This window comes from Pelodiscus sinensis, chromosome 7 (assembly GCF_052426305.1).
Source record: "Pelodiscus sinensis isolate ZL-2025 chromosome 7, ASM5242630v1, whole genome shotgun sequence".
NCBI lineage: Eukaryota > Metazoa > Chordata > Testudines > Trionychidae > Pelodiscus > Pelodiscus sinensis.
The window spans coordinates 24036116-24058105 of record NC_143058.1 but is presented as its reverse complement, the minus strand read 5'-3'; the positions used below and the strand labels follow the sequence as shown (position 1 = coordinate 24058105).

Here is a 21990-nt window from a genome sequence, read left to right as displayed (position 1 = left end):
AGGGAGCTTTGTCAATTGATAGAGTAGGATTCAGCCAGAGATCAACTTACAGATCCTCTGAGAGGCTGTCACTTGACTTCAGACTTGTTCTGCTATGGCAGCCAACAGTTTAGATGGCTTTCTGATCATTTCATTCTCTGCAGGTAAAATGCAATGATCACCTTAAATTGAGGGAATGTAGCCTTTTATTCTAAGTAGAAGCATTTGGGGGGGGGAGGAAGGTTTATATGATATATAAATACTATAATAGGTGATAATTTCAGATATATTTGTAGCCACACTTTTTCCCTTAAGGAATATTGTGTATGGTGGATCAGCCACTAGTGCCCCAAATTCACCTGCCCTTCTGGGTGAAGTGATGGTGACAAGGAAGGTAATTTTCATTGATGGCTGAGATCTGGAACATGTAGTTAGCAGTTTAACAAATGAGTGAGTGCCAAAAGTAGTACGGTAAGGTTCCAGGGAGAAGTATGTTCCTTTACTGGTAAAAAGGCTTTGATCCAGAATCTGGAGTATATTACTTTGTATATAAAGATTGATTAATCACCCAGTGGTGGAAGACACCTTGGCTACGTCTAGACTGGCATGATTTTTTGCAAAAGCTTTTAATGGAAAAGATTTTCCGTTAAAAGCATTTGCGGAAAAGAGCGTCTAGATTGGCACGGATGCTTTTCCCCAAAAGCACTTTTTGCAGAAAAGCGTCTGTGCCAATGTAGATGCAGTTTTGCACAAGAAAGCCCCAATTGCCATTTTCGCCATTGGGGCTTTTTTGCGCAAAACAATACCGTGTTGTCTACACTGGTCCTCTTGTACAAAAGCATTTGTGCAAGAGGGATTTTGCCCGAATGGGAGCAGCATAGTATTTCTGCAAGAACACTGACAATCGTACATGAGATCGTCAGTGTTCTTGCGGAAATTCAAGCGGCCAGTGTAGACAGCTGGCAAGTTTTTCCGCAAAAGTACGTGCTTTTGCGGAAAAACTTGCCAGTCTAGACACAGCCCTTCTGATTGCCACCAGAAGCATGAGTAGTAAGATAAGGGAAAGACCTGTTGTCTTGAGAGTAAGAAGTCTAAAACATCAGTAACATCTGCTACTTCTGGAGACATATGCTTTTGCTGAACCCAGATAAGGAAATGTTCCCATTTGGCTAAGGCAATTTCTTCTAAAGGAATCCTTTGTACTATTAAGAATGGTTTTCAGAGCTTTATATCAGGAATATTCCAAATACCAAGCTATAAGATGAAGTGTCTCATGGTTGTGGTTCTTGGCTCATACTGCAGAATCAAGAGATTCAGAATGGACAAGATAGTAATTGGCAGATGGGATGCCATTCACTGGAGTTTTGGTAACTAGAATTGCCTGGCCTATTTAAAGACAATGAGGGTAACTCATACTCAGATTCTAGTAGTGAGTACAATTGCTAGACCAAATAGAGGAACCTTTATTGATAGTTGTCAGGGTCCACCATAACACTAAGGGAATCTTCTGTGGACAAAGTCATTATCCATGTGAAAGTACAAATCTTTGATACTGAGCACTGTGAACAACGTGTTCTTTTCCCAGGATGTTACTATTGATGTCATTATAACAATACAGAATTTTAGATTGAGACTAAAAACACTGAATTGGTCCAGAGAAAGAATGGACCTTATCATATGCCAAATGTATGAAAGGAGTGCTAGAAGGCCACCAAAAGGTAGTGTGTGTGAAGACTAGGTGTAGATGACATCAGTAATTCACAACTCCCAAGCTTCCTGTTGTGAAGTCTGAAGCCACTTTCTGTATCAAAACCATGCAATATTACAGAGATGCTTCTGCCCTAATAGGCTACTATAAGGTGGGTGTCTAGCTGGCTGGATAATCATTCTCAGAGAGTAGTTATTATCTGTTCACAGTCATCCTGGAAGGGCATAACAAGTGGAATTGCACAGGGGTCCGTTTTGGGACCAGTTCTGTTCAATATTTTCATCAATGATTTAGATGATGACACAGAGAATATGTTTATTAAGTTTGCAGATGATACCAACCTGGAAGGGGCTGCAAGTGCTTTGGAGGATAGGTTCAAAATTCAAAATGATCTGGACAAACTAGAGAAATGGTCTGAGGTAAACAGGATGAAGTTTAATAAGGAGAAATTTTCTTCAGGAAGGAACAATCAGTTTCACAAATTCTTAATGGGAAGTGATTGTTTAGGAAGGAGTATTACTGAAAGGGATTTAGAAGTCACAGTGGACAAGTTAAACATGAGTCAACAATGTGACACTGTTGCAAAAAAAAGCAAACATTAATCTTTCGGGAGTGTTGTGAGCAAGACATAAGGTAGTCATTCTTCCGCTCTACTCTGTGCTGATTAGTCCTCAGTTGCAGTATTGTGTCCAGTTCTGGGCACCACAGTTCAAAAAAGATGTGAAGAAATTGGAGAAGGTTCAGAGAAGAGCAACAAAAATATGACGTATGAGGAAAAATTTAAAGAAGTGGGCTTATTTAGAAAAGTTTAGTTTAGAAAAGAGAAGGCTGAGAGCGGTCATAGCAGTTTTCAAGTATCTAAAAAGGTATTACAAGGAGGAGGGAGAAAAAAATGTTCTCCTTGGCCTCTGAGGATAGATCAAGAAACAATGGGTTTAAATTGCAGCAAGGGAGGTTTAGGTTTAACATTAAGAAAAACTTCCTAACTGTTAGGGTGGTTAAACACTGAAATAAATTGTCTAGGGCTACGTCTACACTGGCCCCTCTTCCGGAAGGGGCATGTAAATTTCAGCAGTCGTCGTAGGGAAATCCGCGGGGGATTTAAATATCCCCCGCGGCATTTAAATAAAAATGTCCGCCGCTTTTTTCCGGCTTTTAAAAAAGCCGGAAAAGAGCGTCTAGACTGGCCCCGATCCTCCGGAAAAAGTGCCCTTTTCCGGAGGCTCTTATTCTTACTTTGAAGTACTTTGAAGTAAGAATAAGAGCCTCCGGAAAAGGGCACTTTTTCCGGAGGATCGGGGCCAGTCTAGACGCTCTTTTCCGGCTTTTTTAAAAGCCGGAAAAAAGCGGCGGACATTTTTATTTAAATGCCGTGGGGGATATTTAAATCCCCCGCGGATTTCCCTACGACGACTGCTGAAATTTACATGCCCCTTCCGGAAGAGGGGCCAGTGTAGACGTAGCCTAGGGGTGTTGTGAATATTTCAGATCAGGTTAGACAGATACCTATCAGAGATGATCTAGACAGTGCTTTGTCCTGCCGTGAGGGCAGGGGATCAGACTTGATGACCTCTTGAGGTCCCTTCAAGTTCTAGGATTCTACGATTCTAATAGGACCCACCATTACCTTATAAAGCAACAGATCTGAAGATCCTGAAAGAAAAGTTTGTTCGACAGCCTTTAATCTGGCAAGGAATCACTTATTCAATAGATGGGACTGTGAAATCTATACTTCTTATTGTTTGTCCTCTGTGATATCTACTTCTCTATCAATGACAGGTTTCAGAGAGGTAACTGTGTTAGTCTGTATCACCAAAAATAACAAGGAGTCAAGTGGCACCTTAAAGACTAACAAAACTAGCAAGTTTGGTGGAGAATGGGCAAATAGAAACTCCACTGTGTGGCTGCTCTTGAAGTTGCTTGTTATCATGAAGAATGGATGGCACAGCTGGGGCAACTGCTTCATTCAGAGACAAGAAAGATAGTCTTGTAGTACCAGTTGAAATGCCTGATCCAGCTCACAGTCTTTCTACTCTTGGATCAGAAGGATGCTTTGGTGCTATCTTAGAGGAGAGGGGTATCGTAGAATCAAAGAATACTAGGACTGGAAGGGACCTCGAGAGGTCATCGAGTCCAGTCCCCTGCCCTCATGGCAGGACCAAATACTGTCTAGACCATCCCTGATAGACATTTCTCTAACCTACTCTTAAATATCTCCAGAGATAGATATGCCACAACCTCCCTGGGCAATTTATCCCAGTGTTTGACTAACCTGACAGTTAGGAACTTTTTCCTAATGTCCAACCTAAACCTCTCTTGCTGCAGTTTAAGCCCATTGCTTCTTGTTCTATCCTCAGAGGCCAAGATGAACAAGTTTTCTTCCTCCTCCTTATGACACTCTTTTCATTCTTCCATGGGGTAGAATGATTCCATATTAGATCACACTGACCTGGGGAATCATATCTATGGGTCTCATGATTCCCAGTAAGGCCAATTTGAAGGTAGGTTGTGGAGATCACCAAGGTATGAGTATAGTCAGTCCCAAGGGCAGATTCTGGGTGCAGGTTGGTATCAGTAGATTTTCAATCTCCTGCCTGGATGGATCTTTCTTAGAGGCAGGGATGACAATTCCTCCAGTATCTCAGAGTCTCCAGATGTCAAAAAAGGACAGATCTGGTTCAACTGGAAGTGCCAGTATCTCCATGGGAGAAAAAAATGGCAGATAGTAGACATAATGGAAGAGACTTATCCCATAGCCTGTATCTCTTGGTAGAATCAAAATCATCCGGGTAAGGGATCATCCCAACAACAGATGAGATTGAGGTGAAACAAAGATGTATCTCTTATTCTCCCTAAAGGGCTCAAGTTTCTGTCTGTGCATAATGACACAGCCAATATAGGGAGGCTCTGAGTTAGCAAATGTATATGGAGTTGTGGTGGCATCATCAGGGGCAAAGTTTCTCAGTGAGGATGCTTCACCAGTACCACTTTAAATCTGGATTTACCTTGGGGGCTCTATTGTATTGCTTGTGAAAGTCATCAGGCTGACAACCTCTATCTAGTTCAGCACAGGGAGTTGTAACTGTGACATGGAGGGATAATCTGCAGATGTGAGACAACAACCCATTTAATCTTTGACCACTCTGTAGAGACTCCCATCAAAGGTATCAGTTGGTGCCAATTCTGGGATTGATGTGGACAGTTATCTAACAGGTGCAGGTCTCAGATGACAGCCCCAAAACACATGCTAACAAAAGAGTTTTTAAAAACAAATCACTTTAATTAAACCAATATAATTTTCTATCTTATAACACAACATGATCCTATGCACAGTATTCCTAATAAATTTTAATATAGGCATAATGATCATCTGCTTAGCTTCTGAAACATCCAGGCATTTCAGTATAAAAAGCTATTGAAATGATCAAAATGAGCCAGGTGTTCCCTTTCTTTTTACTATTTTTTTTAAACAAAACCCCCTTTGCATATGTAGACAAGGCTGGCCAGGGAAGGGTATCCATTAAGTAAGAGGTTATGGTAAACAATATTGGTGGTTTAAGAGCATACAACTTAAAAAAAATCCCTTTTCATCACCTGCCACATACAAATTAGTTTATTGTTTGTGACTCCTGCCAAAGAATGCACCTTCTTGGTCACTCATCATTTCAACATGGTATGGCAGGTTTGATCATGCCTTGGGAACCTTTCACAACAGGGCTCTGTCAAACCATTCCTCTTCTGTCCACAGTTCCATACACTTACTGACTTCTCTTTCTGGAGCAGATAGGAAGGTCTGTAGGCTCAGACTCCACTAGTACTGAAGGGATACATACCGCCATTACTTGTGCAATGTAACTGTCACATCGCTGAAAATTAAGATCAGTGGCCTCTCCTTGGGGCACAATAAAAAGGTACTGCAAATTTCACTTTGTAGTAACTACCACTACAGAAATTGCATTACCCATATTAGAAAGAGTCATAAGAAATGTTCTGGAAGGTTAGTTGGATAGGGTAGGTGTCACATCTATAGTATGATAAAAAATCACTTTGCTAACTTACAGTGTTTTCCCCTTTGGTAACACCCTTTATTAAGGTGCCATTTATAAATAGTTAATTATTATTTATTAATGCATAAGCCACTTTATAGCATGCTGGATAACAACTGAAATTCATGTATTAAAGATGTACACACATGGTTTAATACAATTTACATCTGATAATATCCTTTGCAACAGATTCTCATCGCATCATCTGTTAAGCATTTATTACTAATGCATTTTATAACATTCTTTATAATACATTATTTGAGGAAGTAGTTGCATTTAGTGATCATTTCATAAATAAGAATAAAGCATTTGTAAATGGCACCTTAATTTAAAGTGTTACCTTCACATTACCGCATAGTCACTTACCATCCGTCTCACTTTGTAATTATTCTCAAAATGCACCTCTTAATAAAAGACATGCTCAGTTGTATTCCTTCCTTGACTCTCCACCTGATTAAAAGCGTATTGAGTCATTTTCTTACAGCTGTTCTCAGATGTTTAATGGTTTGCTACTTAGTCTGATTTATGTGTTTTAAAATTATGTCAAACTTTCTACTTATGAAAAGATGAGCACAATAAGATAGATAATTGCCTACCAGGTTGGCCAGTGCTGGTTGTTTGGATTCTTTGTAGAATTCTATTTTCCCACCAGCAAGAACAATCCAAGAAGTTGACCAGTTTTTCCTTAAAAAAGCAAATAAATTCATTAATGGATGAATTAAGTAAGAGCTATCTTTGTTGAGAAAGACTGAATTAACTTACTGTATCATAACACTCTATATTTGTTTACATAGATGCTAATATTTTTTTAGAAATGAAAATAGTACAAATTCACACACTGTCAACCAGTGCACTTTTGTTGATGTTAACGGAGTTGCATCTGTTTACGCCATGTCTGACTTCGGTCCAATGGGTTTGGAGGCTCAATCCCTTTAATTCTCATTTAAAGTCCAGCATGGCTCCTAGCCATCAAAGCACTTAAGCACATGCACAACGTTAACCAAAGGAATAGCCTAGTTGAAATCAATGGTGCTATTCACATGCTAAAAGTTCACATGTGCTTAAATATTTTACTGCATCAGGGGTTATATGATTAGGCACCATTTGACAATTAGTATTTAAGGACATGTCTATACTAGGAAATAATTTCAAAATAAGTAAAATCAAAATAATAACTTCCAAAATAACAAAGTCAAAATACCGTGTCCACACTATGGGGGAGCATCGGTAGCTTAGAATTATTTTGAAATAGCGCGTCGACACTGATTGGAGCCTGCCTTGGACTTAGAGCCCCTGGAAGCACTCCGGGAAGGACACTGGGAGGGAGGCTGCCTGGTCAGGAAAGCTGAGACATGTGCTCTCAGGAGCACCTCTCTATGGCAATGTCTCACATGCCCATACTCCACTGCCTACCCCCTCATGGAACACCAAACTAATGCAGTATGTTTTGATTGCCCTTGTGGATGCCACAGCACAGAGCTGGACCTGATGCAAAGCAATACCATGCTCACAGGTCTTGTGCTGTGCTTCATGGTGCAGTTCATCCAGACTGCCCACATGCTGCTCCAGCAAGATGATGACCTGCCCAAACAAGAGGACCCCTTCACACAGGCCCTGGTTCTCCAGTGCTGCAAATGCCCTTAAACCCCTTGGACACTGTCAAACACCACTTCTGGTGGAGGGAGACCAGTTCCCTAGTGGGATCACATGCAGTGATTGGACAATCAGAAGTGGCTCCAGAACCTCTGCATGTAGAAGACCACCTGCCTGCAGTTCTGCAAATGGTTTACCCCTGCCCTCAAGTGACAGAACACCCAACTGTCACCTGCCATTTTCCTGAAGAGGCACTGAGATTGCGGGCAGGAGGGGAAGACAGAGCAGCTCAGCCTCCTTCTGTGTCCTGCACACGCTGGATCCAGCTGGGTCTGGCACTTCTCTAGGTCAGCAGCCTGCTCCTGGTGCTTGTCGTCAAGACTGTGGATGAGGGACTGCAGGTGGGCCAACTACTCCACGAGGAGTAACAGTTAATCTGAACTAAGAACTTAGTTCAGATTAACTTTAAACTGCTGCGTGTAGCCACAGGCAGTTCGTTTGGACTAAGGGGGATTTAAAAATGGCAGCCGGATGGGAACATGCAAATAAAGCCCAGGATATTTAAATCCTGGGCTTCATTTGCAACTCCGGTTCCCTGATTTGCCTACCTAGCTTGAATTAATGAGCTGGTGTAGACATACCCAGAAAGAGTATCCTGGGTGAAATCCTGGCCCAACTGAAATCAAAGAAAAAACTCTCACTGACATTAATACAGCTGGGATTTGACTCCATGCATATTAGTGACCATCAAGACTATAAAAATGATGAGCAAAACCAAATATCCAAAGGCAACAATACATGAAACACCCAAAAATGAAAATTATTCACCCATCTTATTTGGTGAATATTTACCAAAAGCAAACATATTTGAAGAAATCCTTTGTGGATCCTTTGTGAAGACTTGCTAACAGGCTAAGAGTTGGATTTTCCAAAGTAACACAGGAGCACAAATACCACTAAAAGTCAATGGAACTCATGTATAAGTGATTTAGGAGCTTCTACTCAAACAGCCAATGAATATTGGGCCCAGCCCTCAGCTGCTGTAAATTATGCTAATTCACAATAGCTGAAGATATAGAACATTGTATGTAATAAACACTTCAACAAGTTCTGGTAACTAATCCTCACAATATCCTTATGTGGCAGTAACCGTAACGGTCTGTCATTAGCAAGGTTTGAAATTTGACTACCAGTATAATCCAAGGGGAAGGGTTCTCCAGCCAAATCTTACTTTCAGCTCCTTTATTACTGGAGGGTTTTCACAATGAATGTCCTTTCTACAGCCCCTGCTAGAAGATCAATGAGCAATAATGGGTGATTTTTCTTGACACCCCTTGTATTTTACTTTCCCAGCAAGGTCATTAGAGGCAGTAGGAGCTTTTCTCCCCCCCCCCCCCCCATCTTCCTCCATCCCCTGCCTCCCCACACACACCCATGTGTCAATCCAGGGTGTGTTTCATAATTAAACCAAACATGAATTAGTATTAAACCTCAAGATGAAAGCACGAACTAGCACTAGTCTAGTCAGAAGAACCAGTCAGAAAGTGTCACTCTCAGGCTAAGTCTACACAGCCATTTTTTTGCAGCAGAAAATATGCAAATCATGTTCTCACTTGCATATCTTCAGCCGATCCTTTTTGCGGAAGAGGTTTTGCTGCTAAAAAGCCCATGTAGACAGGGTCATTTGTCATAAAAAGCCCCTTTTGCTCAAGATCCCTTATTCCTCAAAAAATAAGGTTTACAAAATCTTGCGCAAAAGGGTTTTTTTCTGACAAATGGCCCCATCTACACGGGGCTTTCTAGCGGCAAACCTCTTCCGTAAAAAGGATTGGAAGAGGATATGCAAATGAGAGCACAAGTTGCATGTCTTCTGCTGCAAAAAAAAGGCAGTGTAGACATAGCCTCAGCTAAGGCAAGGATCAAGAGAAAAAGGTGGAAGTAAGTGTGTGTTCAGCTCCAGCAAGAGGTGGCTGAGCTGTGGCAAAGCCAGAAAGGGAGCTATTTAAAGAGCTGGCAAGGAGCCAGGTTGCAATAAGACAATACCTGTAAGAAATTGTAAGGTACCTTTACCACTGTAGAGATTAATTTTAAGCTTCAATTAGTCTCACAACCACAGACAGATGTGTGATAATAATGAGTAATCTCGCTTCCCAGTCCCATCAAGCCCTTTGACAGGGTTGTGGACAGAGACACAGAAGAAAAATATCCTGGGAAGTTTTACTGATTCATCAAAGAGAGGAGAAAAGGGTCAATGGTCAGTCTCTGACTTCTAAGCAGTAGGGAGAAGAACAGGCCATCCTATCTCACTCTGATCACCTGACCAAAGAGAGACTGATTCATAGTAGCCTAGGAACAAACAGATCAATTCAATAACCAGACACATCTTTAATGAGCACAGCTTCCTAATGCCATGTGCTAAGTTTCATCTAAGGACTTTGATTTGTCTGCTGAATTTTATTTTCTGTATACCCATACATATTACCTGATCACTATGGGTATGTCTACACTACCACACTAGTTGGAACTAGGGTGGTAATGTAGGCAACCGGAGTTGCAAATGAAGCCCAGGATTTGAAACGAGGAGTAACGGTAGTTTGGACTAGGCTTCCTAGTCCGAACTACCTAGCCCATGCCGCGTGTAGCCGTGCGGCACGGAGTCTGCACTAGCAGACATTTAAAAATGGCGGCGCCCGGCAAGATGCAAATGAAGCCCAGGAAATTCAAATCCCGGGCTTCATTTGCAACTCTGGTTGCCTACATTACCACCCTAGTTCGAACTAGGGTGGTAGTGTAGACATACCCTATGGTATTAGTGCAGGTATTTGTACATATATCCCCACACAATAGTGCTGAGACTTGAACAGCTGTAAACAACAGATGCTTGGCCTAAGCCAGGGTCAGTATGCAGTATATTTGCATGCTTGTGTATGACATTCTCCTAGACAAAACGAGAGTAAATGGGGTGACTTTATTTGATTCATCAATGTAAAACGTGTGTTTTGGATACAGACAAAAGCCAAGTGAAACATTAATGATATTCAAAATCTACCAAATATCAAGTCTGCTTACAAACTCAAATCTCAGATCAGAGTCATCCTGTGAACCTGAAAACCTGGGTCTTTTAAGTGAAACAAAAGACAGGACTATGCAGCACTTTAAAGACTAACAAGAAGGTTTATTAGGTGATGAGATTTCATGGGCCAAACCCACTTCCTCAGATCATTATGTGGAAGAAAATTGGCACGACCATATATACCAAAGTGATACAATCAAAAAGAGTGAACACACATAAAATTGATTAATCAAATTTAAAAAGAACAGAGGAGGGGTGAGGGGGGAAGGTTAGTGTCTGTGAGGTAATGACATTAGGAGTGATAATTGGGGAAGCTATCTTTGTAATGGGTGAGATAATTAGCATCTTTGTTAAGACCCATATGCAAAGTGTCAAATTGAAGCATGAATGACAGTTCTGAGGCTTCTCTTTGAAGTCTGGAGTTAAAATCTCTTTGAAGCAATATTCTTGTTTTAAGGTCATTGAGAGAATGGTCAGTCTGGTTAAAATGGCAAGCAACAGTTTTCTCTCTGTATGGGTACGTCTACACTACAGTGCTAGTTCGAACTAACTTAGTTCGAATTAGTTAATTCGAACTAAGATAGTTCGAACTAACGCGTCTAGAACTAAAAACTAGTTCGAACTAGCGTTTTGCTAGTTCGAACTAGTAAGTCCACATTGAGTGGACTCTGAACAGGGCTTAAGGATGGCCGGAAGCAGTGCCGGCAGGGCATAAAAGGAGGACTTAGAGCATGGAGATGCTGTCTCAGGCTAGCCGAGGGCTGCGCTTAAAGGGTCCCGACCCCCACCCCGGACACACAGTTCTAAGGGGTGCCCCGCTTCCAAAGAAGTTCTGGCTTGGAGTGCCCTGAGTGCCCACACTGGGCACATCACACCACTCGGCCATCAGCCCGGCTGCACTTGCCGCAGGCTGCCATCTGGGGAGAGGGAGTAATTGGGGGGCTGCAGGAGAGCTTCCACCCCCAGAAGCCCGCAGAGCCAGCCCAGTCCTCCCCATCGGGGGCTCGTACCCCATTCCTCCCTCACCTCCTTCCACTTACCCTTCCCTAGCCCCTCTTCTTATTGATGTACAAAATAAAGATAACGTTTCTTCCAACATTGACTCTGTCTTTATTGAACAAAACTGGGGGACACTGGGAAAAGGAGGTGGGAGAGGGGAAGAGAAAGGCTGGGAGAGGGGAGGGCAACTAACATGATCAGGGGTTGGGAACAGGTCCCAGATGAAGAAAGGCTACAGAGACTGGGACTGTTCAGCTTAGAAAAGAGGAGACGGAGGGGGGACAGGATAGAGGTCTCTAAAAGCAGGGGTTGGGTGGAGAGGGTGCATTCAGAAAAGTTCTTCCTGAGTTCCCATAAAGAAGGACTAGAGGACACCAAAGGAAAGGAATGGGTAGCAGGCTTGAAACTAGTAAGAGAAAGTTGTTCTTCTTGACAAAGCAAATAGTTAACCTGTGGAACTCCTTGCTGCAGGAGGCTGTGAAGGCTACAACTAGAACAGAGTTTAAAGGGAAGTGAGATAAAGTGATGGAGGTTGGGTCCATGGAGTCCTATTAGCCAGAGGGTAGGAGTGGTGTCCCTGCCCAAAGTTTGTGGAAGGCTGGAGAGGGATGGCACGAGACAAATGGCTTGGTCATTGTCTTCGGTCCATCCCCTCCAGGGTCCCTAGGGTTGGCCGCTGTTGGCAGACAGGCTACTGGGCTAGATGGACCTTTGGTCTGACCCAGTACGGCCATTGTAAGCTCAGGGCTCAGTGTCGGGGGTCTCAGTGGACTCCCTTGATTTTCATGCACACCTGGTCCTGGGTGGCCAGGCTGGCAGCTCTCCTGCCCTAGACGGCCACTTTCCTGTGCCTAGTGCGGAGATTGTGGACGAGGTCCACGATGTCCGCACTAGCCCAGGAAGGTGCCCGCCTCTTGCAGTCCAGGGGAAGCTCCCGGGAGCCGCCAGCCTGGTCCCGGCAAGAGGGGGTGGGCTGGGGGGCATCGGGTGGGTGGCTCTGTGCCGTGCCAGGTGCAGGGTCTGCTAGCTGGGTGCTGGCAGGCTTGCACCTGGCACGGGCACCGTAGCCAGCCCGTGCCCCTTTAAGGGGTCCGGGGCCGGGAGGGGGGCATAGAGTTTCCCTGGTGTTGGCCAGAGTGGCCACCAGGGAAACCTGGGGAGGGCTAGCCTCCCACTAGTTCGAACTAAAGGGCTACACAGCCCTTAGTTCGAACTAGCTAGTTCGAACTAGGCGTTAGTCCTCGTAAAATGAGGTTTACCTAGTTCGAACTAAGCGCTCCGCTAGTTCGATTCAAATTCGAACTAGCGGAGCGCTAGTGTAGCACCTATTAAAGTTAGTTCGAACTAACGTCCGTTAGTTCGAACTAACTTTGTAGTGTAGACATACCCTGAGAGAGTATGATGTCTGTTTTATGTGCATTGATTCTTTGGCGAAGTGTCTGAGAAGTTTGTCCAATATACATAGCAGACGGACACTTTAGGCACATGATGGCATAAATTATATTTCTGGATGAACAGGAATATGTGGTCTTGATCTTGTAGCTGGCATGGTTAGGTCCAATAACGGTGTCCGCAGAGTAAATATGTGGACAAAGCTGGCACCGGGGTTTGTTGCGAGAGAAAGTTCCAGGGTTGGTATTAGTGTGGTATGTCCTGTGGTTGTAGGTAAGAATCATCCTGAGGTTAGGTGGTTGTTTATAGGAGACTATGGGTCTGTCTCCCAGAGCCTCTCGGAGTGTAGTATCCTGTTCCAATATAGGCTGTAGTTTATTGATAATGCATTGGACAGGTTTAATTTGGGGCTTTAGGTGATGACAAGTGGTGTTCTATTGTTGGTTTTCTAGGGTCTGTCTTGAAGTAGATAGTTTCTGGGTATTCGTCTGGCTCTTTCAATTTGTTTTTTTATTTCTATGGGTGGGTAATTGAGGTTTATAAATGCTTGGTAGAGATCCTGAAGTTTCTGGTCTCTGTCAGTGGGATTAGAGCAGATGCAATTGTATCTAAGGGCTTGGCTATAGACGATAGATCTATGGTGTGTCTTTTAAGGTTTCAAATACGATTCCTCCCTTCCTCCCTCCCCACAAAACCAGGCAAGACCCTAAGGTTGTTTTAACTCAAAGTATGTCTACTCTGCAACAGAATATGGTTGCAGCTCATGTAGTCCTACTTGAGCAAGTTTAATCTTGACAGCTCAGGTACTAGAGCTGCAAATCTAGAGCAGCATAGGCCTTGGCATGGGTTGCACAAGCCCATCCATAATCCTGGGTAATTACTGGAAGCTAGTCAATAATCAAATCTGTCCTGCTCCAGCCCAGAATATTGAGTTCTCTTTTTTGGGAGAAAACTTTGGGTCAATCTCTTCATGATACATGAAGATTCAGAGTGTATGTGCAGAAGATTGTGTAGAAAATCTGACAAGACGATGACAGAATCATATTTCAGTATGGCTTCAGGACAAAATGTGCTGCCACTCACGTGCTCCCTAAATTCAAAATTCTTTTAAGCAGAACTTCATTTTTTCTACTTATTTACTTTTAATGCTCAGTTCACAGAGCAGTCTTTGTTTATAAAGTACTTAGTTCTTAAAAGTCAAATATGTTTGGGGGAAGGTAACAGATTTTTCTAGAGATGAACTTTCGTATGTAGAATTTCACTGTTCATGGAAGAGTATAGGCAAGGTTTTCAAGCCCTCTGGGAAAAGGAGGGCTTGAAAATGTCACTCCCAAACAATGAGTGGTAAGGTCTGAATAAAGAGAGGAAGAAGATGGATATAAAATATATTTAGACCAAATCTTATAATATATATATTATATTTTTGTCTGGTTTTCATCCACAAATGGAGACAGGCACCCCCGAATGCAGGTGTGCAGAAAAATCAGAAATGAAAGGAAAAAGAATATCATAACAGAATTGTTTTATATCAAGTGAAAGAAAGTGAACCATACACTGAATACATCAGACTTACAGCAGCTACAGTATTTGCATTCTATCAAATGGACACCTGATGGCAGCACATTATAACACCAACACTGTTCACAATTGCTCTGTCATTTAAACCATGCTTTAAAATCTGAATGGACAATGCCATGTTTATAAGTGCATTAATAATATTCTGGGTTTCCCATGTGTAACCACATGAATAGGAAACAAACGTATTATGCATGCTTTTGTGTTCTGAATACTACATGGTATTAAGGCATGCAAAGCTCCACTTCTTATCCCTACATGCCCCTTGTTTAAATAATGTTAAAGGTGTAATAGAAAAATCAAAAAAAATTAATTAATTCCAAATTTCAACTGAAAAAGGCCTTTATACTTAGGTCATCAGCCCAATATGAAACCTTGATGCCAACTTGACTCATCATTTATACTGGATAACAGTGGCAAGAAATGAATGCATTCTTCCAATCCAAGATTTCCAAGAAACTATGATGCTTCTCCAATTAGGATCTGGCCACAGACATTAGAAATCCAATTATTAAAATAACCACCCCATCTTCAGCAGTATCTGCACTTTCTGTGGGCTCCCAGTTTGCTTTTGGTGTCGATTCAAGGCTCTGGTGTTAATCATTTAGGATTTCTGTGGGTCCAGCCCAGGCTACAATCAGGCCCTACCTCTTCATTTCCAACCTGCCAAGACTGCCCAAAGAATGATGCCTTTGACAAACTTATGAAAGGGAAGTGAAGGTTTTCCTGTTGGGGACACCTCTCCTTGTGAAAAAGCAACTGGTGAAGAAAAGACCCAAGTTTGGCTCTCTTTAGAGCTCATTACTGAGACTCTATTTTTCAAAAGTCTTCTGTCAAACCAAAAAGGAATGACAACAGAGAATGACAGAAATACAGAAACTTCCTTGTCTTATTGCAGCTTTCTATAGCTTTAAGGGAAATCTAAATCACACCCTTGGTTGACTAATGAATGTCTCTGTTTTGGTCAGTTCTCATTATTTCTGTTTAGGAAATCTTTTATTTTTCAAGTTAAATTTACTTTGTATGCAAGTTTTTGCTGTGAGAAAAAAAAATGTAATGCTTCAGCAAGGGTGAAATGTCATAAATTTGATCTTTGCAATGTATAAAGTCAAAAGAGTATTTGCTTTCAAACACATTTGAAAACCTGGCTTACTGCCCCAAAAGTCCCAAGTGTTTTCTTGCTATCCAGCAAGTTAGAGACCATACACATCCAGAAGCCTAGGCCGGGGGAAGGCCACTGTAGGAGTTCTGGGGGGCAGAATTTTGCTGCCCACCCTGTGCCTGTCCTCCTAGTGCTTCTGGCTGGGGAGGCTGGAGCCATGTGGTCTCCTTCCTCCCCTGTACTCCAGGCTGGAGAGGCTTGGGGGGGGAGGGGGGTGCATGATTAGCCCATCCTGTCTCTTCCTCTCCTGGGGGAGGGGCATGCATACTTGGTGTGCTGCCCCACCTCCTTCTTTGCCTTTGGGGGACAGGGCCTCAGAAGAGGGGGCGGAGCTGTAGGTGGAGCTGGAGGCCTGCCTCCCCCAGCCACAGCTGCACCAACCGTCCATGTTCGAGACCTTAAAATATAGAGTTATAAATATAGAGTGTTATAATATATCAATTTTTATAATATATCAATTGCCTGATGATCCTCAAAAAGGTAGAATGAATTGTGTCTATTCTCCTGACATTCAGACACATATAGAGATAGGATTTTCCTCAGCTCTCAGGCTATGTCTGCAGGGTTTCTTGCACAAAAGCGCGTCCACACCTCAAAGCGCATTGCTTTTGCTGTGTGCTTTTGCGCAAGAGAGCATCCACACTGCATGGAAACTCTTGTTCAAGAAAGCTCTCATGGCCATTCTCAGAATGGATAGGCTTTTTTGGATAGGCTCTTTTTGTGCAAGAAACCCCTGTGGAGCATCCACACTTGCCTTTTTGCGTAAGAGCTGTAGTGCAAAAAGGAGTTATGCCTCATAGAAGTAGGTATCTCTAAACTGCAAAAAGCCCTCTGTTCTGCTGTTTTACTGTCGTTTCCTTGCACAAAAATGTGCTTGAGTTGTGGACTCTCCCCAGGTTTTTGCGCAAAAACCTTGTAGCGTAGATGTAGCCTCAGTGTTTATCTACCTCTACTCCCACAGAAATCAATAGTAAAACTCCCTTTGACCTCAACAGTGGCATAGGTAGGACAATTCTGACTGGTTTTAAAAGTCTTATCCTAAATGCCTATTGGAAGCAGCAAACATTCGGGTATCTAGATCACACACCTGAAGTCCACACCAGCTGTACCCATACTTTGTTCAGTCAAAAACTTCATTATATCTATCTGCCTGGAGTCCAAAGACTGCAGCCAATTGAAGAGAATTGCAGCTGTCCTCATTATTAATATGAAATCAGGACTCATGGTCACATCATACATAGTAGATTGGCAGCTCATATCAACTATATTCTGAGAGCTGTAGCCTCAGCAGGCTACAACAACCTATTAAACATGAGCTCACCCATGTGCAGAATAGTAAAGATGTGGATTGCCTTTGGCCATATGCCAGACATTGACTACTTCTGATATTCATGATATAGCCCATATGACTGCTGATTAAATTTTAGTTGATAACGTAAAATGCACAATACCTTAATTTCTTTCCTCCATCTGCAATTTTAGCTTTCAGAAGATAACCTTCTTTTTTCACTACCTACAAGAAAGAATATATAGCTCATAGTACTATTTTTCATTAATATGAGTACCTGCTACAAGATTCTGAATATAGCAATATCTAGAATCAGAGCATTTTAAGTTTTTCCCATTTAGTTGTCTATGATAAGTTTTTTTCGAGTGTTGGCAAATTATTTATCTTGAATACCTATCAAATATATAGCAATATATTGGGAAACAGTAAGTCTTAAAAAATATTTAAGATAATCAGATAATAATCAGATTTAATAGTAAATCTAAAAATATTTAAGTCCAACTAAAGTTGCTAGTTATAAGTAAAATATTGATAAACAGATCATATTGGTTTACTTATCCATATTGTGTTATATGAAACATATTTGCTTGTAAGCTAGGCAGAATGTATATTATCCTAGAAACATAGTATCCACTGCTGTGAAATTATTAGCTCTTTTAAGCTACCTAGGATCAGGTATATCAATGGCAGAGCTCCAAAAGATCATCTAATGTAGGTGTACCTCCATAGGTGGCATTTTCCTCTTTGAATCAGACTAAATCAAGACCCCTTGTCAGATGCAGAAATGCATAATATTATTAGTGGTGCTGTCTTTCAGTTGAGATACAATACAAAGGAGCTCATTTCTTGCAATCATTAAAAAGTCACTTTTAAATGGGAATTGTGTATATACATGTTAAGGCAGCATTTATCATTAAATTTACAATTGCACCAAAATGTTCTAGTGATATAACCTAGAAAAAAAACAGAGTAACTTGCAACTGCCACCACAATCTTGAGTTTGAATGATAAAAGAAAACATCACAACTTGTGTGTATCTACCATAACTGGGTCAGAACATCTGGGGAGGTCAAACTGGCCAGAGCAACAATGTGTGGAGAGATGATTGTGAACCTCACTTATAGTTCTTCAATGGTACTGCTCTGTGGAAAGTAGTTCTTCCTGTGCAGTGTTAGAGCAACCTAAGGACAACTCCAATTTACACGAGGCTGCAACATTCACAAAAGGCCAAAACTGCAGCTGAGGATTGGCACAGCACAGGGGTGTCCTGGTTCGCTCCTTCCTCGATTCTCTATCCTGTCACACATACACGTACACTTTTCTTTGTTAAACTAGCAGCAGTAGCATAACAGCTCCTATGTCATATCTATAGTATTAGAGGAGCATCCTTGTATTTGGGAGATTGAGGGGTTGGTTTCTGGAAACACAGAATTTCAATACTCGGTCTGAACAATCCCTATTTTGAAATTTGAGTGGGGAGCAAGGATTCATTTCTTTATAACATTGCTGCTCAGTCCCCTCTTTAACATTCCTGAACTGGAATAGAAAATGAATACAACACCAAAACTGAGGGAGCTAGGGAATTCAAATCCAATCCGCACAACTATCTCTTGTTTTAACCTAAATGTTTAATTCTAAACTTCAATATTTCAAGAATTATTCTTCCGCTCTCATGGTTTATCCTGGCAATAGAAATCCTTCAGCTAATATGCAGAAGGCTACTTGTTTCTATACATGGAATATATTATTCTGATTTAATAAAGACAGTGATTTACTTTTAAAATATTACCATTATCTTTGATAACTTGATATTATTGCAATATTCATTGGTATTCCCTATAATTAGCACAGTGACATTTTGTGACATTTTTTAGTTATCAAGGCAATTGAAGAGGTTTCTAAGGTACCACTCTATATTTATATTTATATATTTATATGTACATATTCTGTATAGAATAACATGTTAGTGTATATTGCAAAGTACATCTTCTCTTATGTGAATTCACAGAAATTCTTCTAGGACAATACAATTTATTCTTTCAGTCCTGCATTTGATGGATGACATGGGGTTACAAAATCATGAAATGTCCTTATAGTACTCTCTTTTCTTTCTGCCTCAATAAATATCCATCATTTGTTTGCGAGTTGTTGACCTTCCTGCACCTTTCCAGCTGAGGAAAGGCTGAGAGAACAATCCAAAATACCCTCAAAGAATTAGCATAAAAATAAGGCATTGGAAGCCTAGAACTGCTTCTTTCTGCATTTAATGACAGTATTAAATATGAAAATTGTGTGTGTGTGTGTGTGTCAGTGTCATGGACAGGAATGTACACTAACACATTTGTGTGTATTAATATATGAAACAATGAAGCAAACTACTAGTGTTTTTGTAAAATAGCATTAGAAAACAATTAATTGTATATTAGCTGTGATTTCTATAATTTTTTTGGATTAAATTATATATAGGACCTGGGCCAAATTTTGAACACTTTAATCTAAAAAATTCCTCTTGAAGTCAATGTCATTATGTTGATGATTCTGAATTTCTATGTTAATATTCTTTAAACAGTTAGAATGTTTTCATTTCCCTCATTTTTTCTTCAACAAAATTCTATAGTAACTAATTATATAGAAATATTGAAATTAAAAACATACTGTCTTAATTCTTCTCAATATATTTTTTCTCATCACTAATTTCAAACATCACTAATGACATATTCTCATTTAGTGTGTTCCTTAATTTTGTGTATCCTGCAAATATGAACTAATACTTTTTGGAAAAGATTTATAATCTCTCTCTCTATATAAAAAAGTTTTTCCTGATGAGCAACAAAATGATGTCATCATGCTCTCACACTCTCTGGCCATGAAATCCACTAGAAAGAGGGGGTTGATGAGCGCAACAAGCAGTGACTGCAGCGCCCAAGTAATTAATTAAGATTCAACTATTAGTATTGCTGAAATGTCAGCTGACTGATTCAATAGCCATTTGAAATTGTATACCATTTACTAAAATGCTTTCTCCTTTCTAACCTTGTAATTTCCACTAAATAATAAAATTTCTTAGTTTCTTTATATATTCTTACCATGCCAAGTCATCAGACTGTCAAGTGTTAATCTACAATACAACACATATTGTATTTTCCATTAAAAACATTTAAAGTAAATAAGCAAAGCAAAACACAGATTCTGGAATATATCACTTACCATTTGTTCCTGTGGACTAATGATGTCTGTGAGTATTAAGTTATGTTGGGAATGATTTCTTCTGTGACGGGATATCTGAAAATATATTCATTTACAACTTAGAATCAGCTTGATACAATTGTACTAAAATCAAACAAGATTTAAATGAAAGGATATACTGAAAAAAATCTGTTGATAAAACATGTATTTGCATATTTAATATATTAAATACAAAAGTTTTTGATAACCTGGTTCCCACTGAGCATAAACAGACTTAATGATCATTCCTAGTCCTAATATTTGCTGGGAAAAGAATCTATTATATCTAATATGTTCCAGCAATTGTAATGGCTACCCTGTTTTTCCAGAAGAAAAGTGTACAAAAGTATAGTAGACAAAAATATTACACATGAGTCTAGAAAATTATCAGACACACAGGAATCTTTCAGAATGAACCTAAGCTCGCCAGGTTTCCCTGTAAACCTGAAACTCAAGAGTGGATACCTAAAAGATATTCCAAGGCTTTTTGTAAAAGTTAGTTCTGGTTTAATTGAGTTTTATACACAGCAGAGACTGATTTACAGTTTGGGGTTGGAACCCTACTGAAGTCAGTTGTTTTTACTTGGATCCGACCAAAATGAGACAAAATTAAAATCTGACTGATTTTTACTCCCCATAATCCTTTATCTTACCCACTAAAACACAGTTAACAAAAAGACAAACGTATTCTGTTTACATTTAAATATTTGAATAATATCTGCCAGGTATTAATTAATCAATCCATGGATCCTTCTTTAAACAGATAACCATATTATGATCCTGGTTTTTTTGCACACTTTACCTTTATATTTATATGTCACCATTAACATTTTAAGCCATAAAAACTAGGTAAAGCTCTGCTCTCCTTGTCAGAACTAATGAGCTTAATGAATTACCCATTATAAATTCAATACAAACATTCAGATAGAGCAATAAACATTCTCCACAATTCAAAAGTTTCTCTGACCTATTTATAAAGAATATCACTTAACAATTTCATTAAGGGTGAGTAACAGCTGGTGACATGGCTGTGTCCTAAAGTGTTTTTCTCTCTTAATATTCTGCATCTTAAGCAATAGAGCTTTCATAAAAAATACTTTAGTTAGTGGCAGTGCCTCCTTTGGGGAGAAAAAAATGTCAGACCACATTTTCTGTATTTTGCAATCTTGTTTTCAGGAGTGTCATGTTCCCGTTTTATTAGTATGTAGGGTAAACAAGAATGATTTGCTGATGCTATTGAGAGAACTTCTAAGACTGTGGTCTTTCTATTTAGATTTTGGATTGAACTTAATATTAATGCAAACAGAGGCATGCATATAAATTCAAAATAAATTAATTCAATTTATCTTTTTTTATCAGCAGCAAATCTGGAGATCATACACTGCACAAGACATATAACTAAACTATTCAGGCCTAGAACATGGAAATGCTCTCTTACAGAATTCCATATGTAATTATTCTTTAACAAGGCATATTGCTAAATGATCTTTTTAAAATATTTTTTCTCAGACAAGTTATATAAAATGACATACCACTATTCCCTAAGGCCTATTTTATAGCCAAGCAATATTCAATAGGCTGCTCAAGAATCAAAATGTGGCTTTTTGTGTCCCTGCATACCATCCTTGGGACAACCACTAAACTGATGAGAGAGCTGCATTTGCCCTGGTTTTGGTCACAATGGCCAGAGCAGAGATAAGAGAATTGACAGGATCCATTGGGGTATATTTTTGAAGCAGCCAGAAAAGAAGAATGAATAGACAGAAAAAGAGAAATGAGAAGTATCCCTCAATTTCCTCCTAAAAACCATGTTTGGAATGTGGGGAAAGAGATGTGGGAAGAAGAAAGAAACATAAGAACTGTCACGTTAGGTCAGATCAATTGTCCATCCTCACATCTGTCTCCAACTTTGGTTCATACCAGAACTTCAGAGAGAGTGAACAGAAAGGG

The 21990-nt window shown here is 40.4% G+C and overlaps 1 protein-coding gene across 4 annotated transcripts in view; it reads right to left on the bottom strand.

Annotated features, from left to right (window-relative positions):
* The window catches only part of ARHGAP15 (Rho GTPase activating protein 15), a 497535-nt gene that overhangs the window by 402659 nt on the left and 72886 nt on the right, over nucleotides 1-21990 (bottom strand). For all 4 annotated transcript variants that reach the window (XM_075933317.2, XM_075933318.2, XM_025191035.3 and 1 more), the window contains 3 exons: nucleotides 20023-20097; nucleotides 16979-17040; nucleotides 6330-6417 (listed from right to left, as the gene is read on the bottom strand). In XM_075933317.2, coding sequence (XP_075789432.1) covers nucleotides 6330-6417; nucleotides 16979-17040; nucleotides 20023-20097 — 225 coding nt within the window. The remainder of the gene's footprint in view (nucleotides 1-6329; nucleotides 6418-16978; nucleotides 17041-20022; nucleotides 20098-21990) is intronic.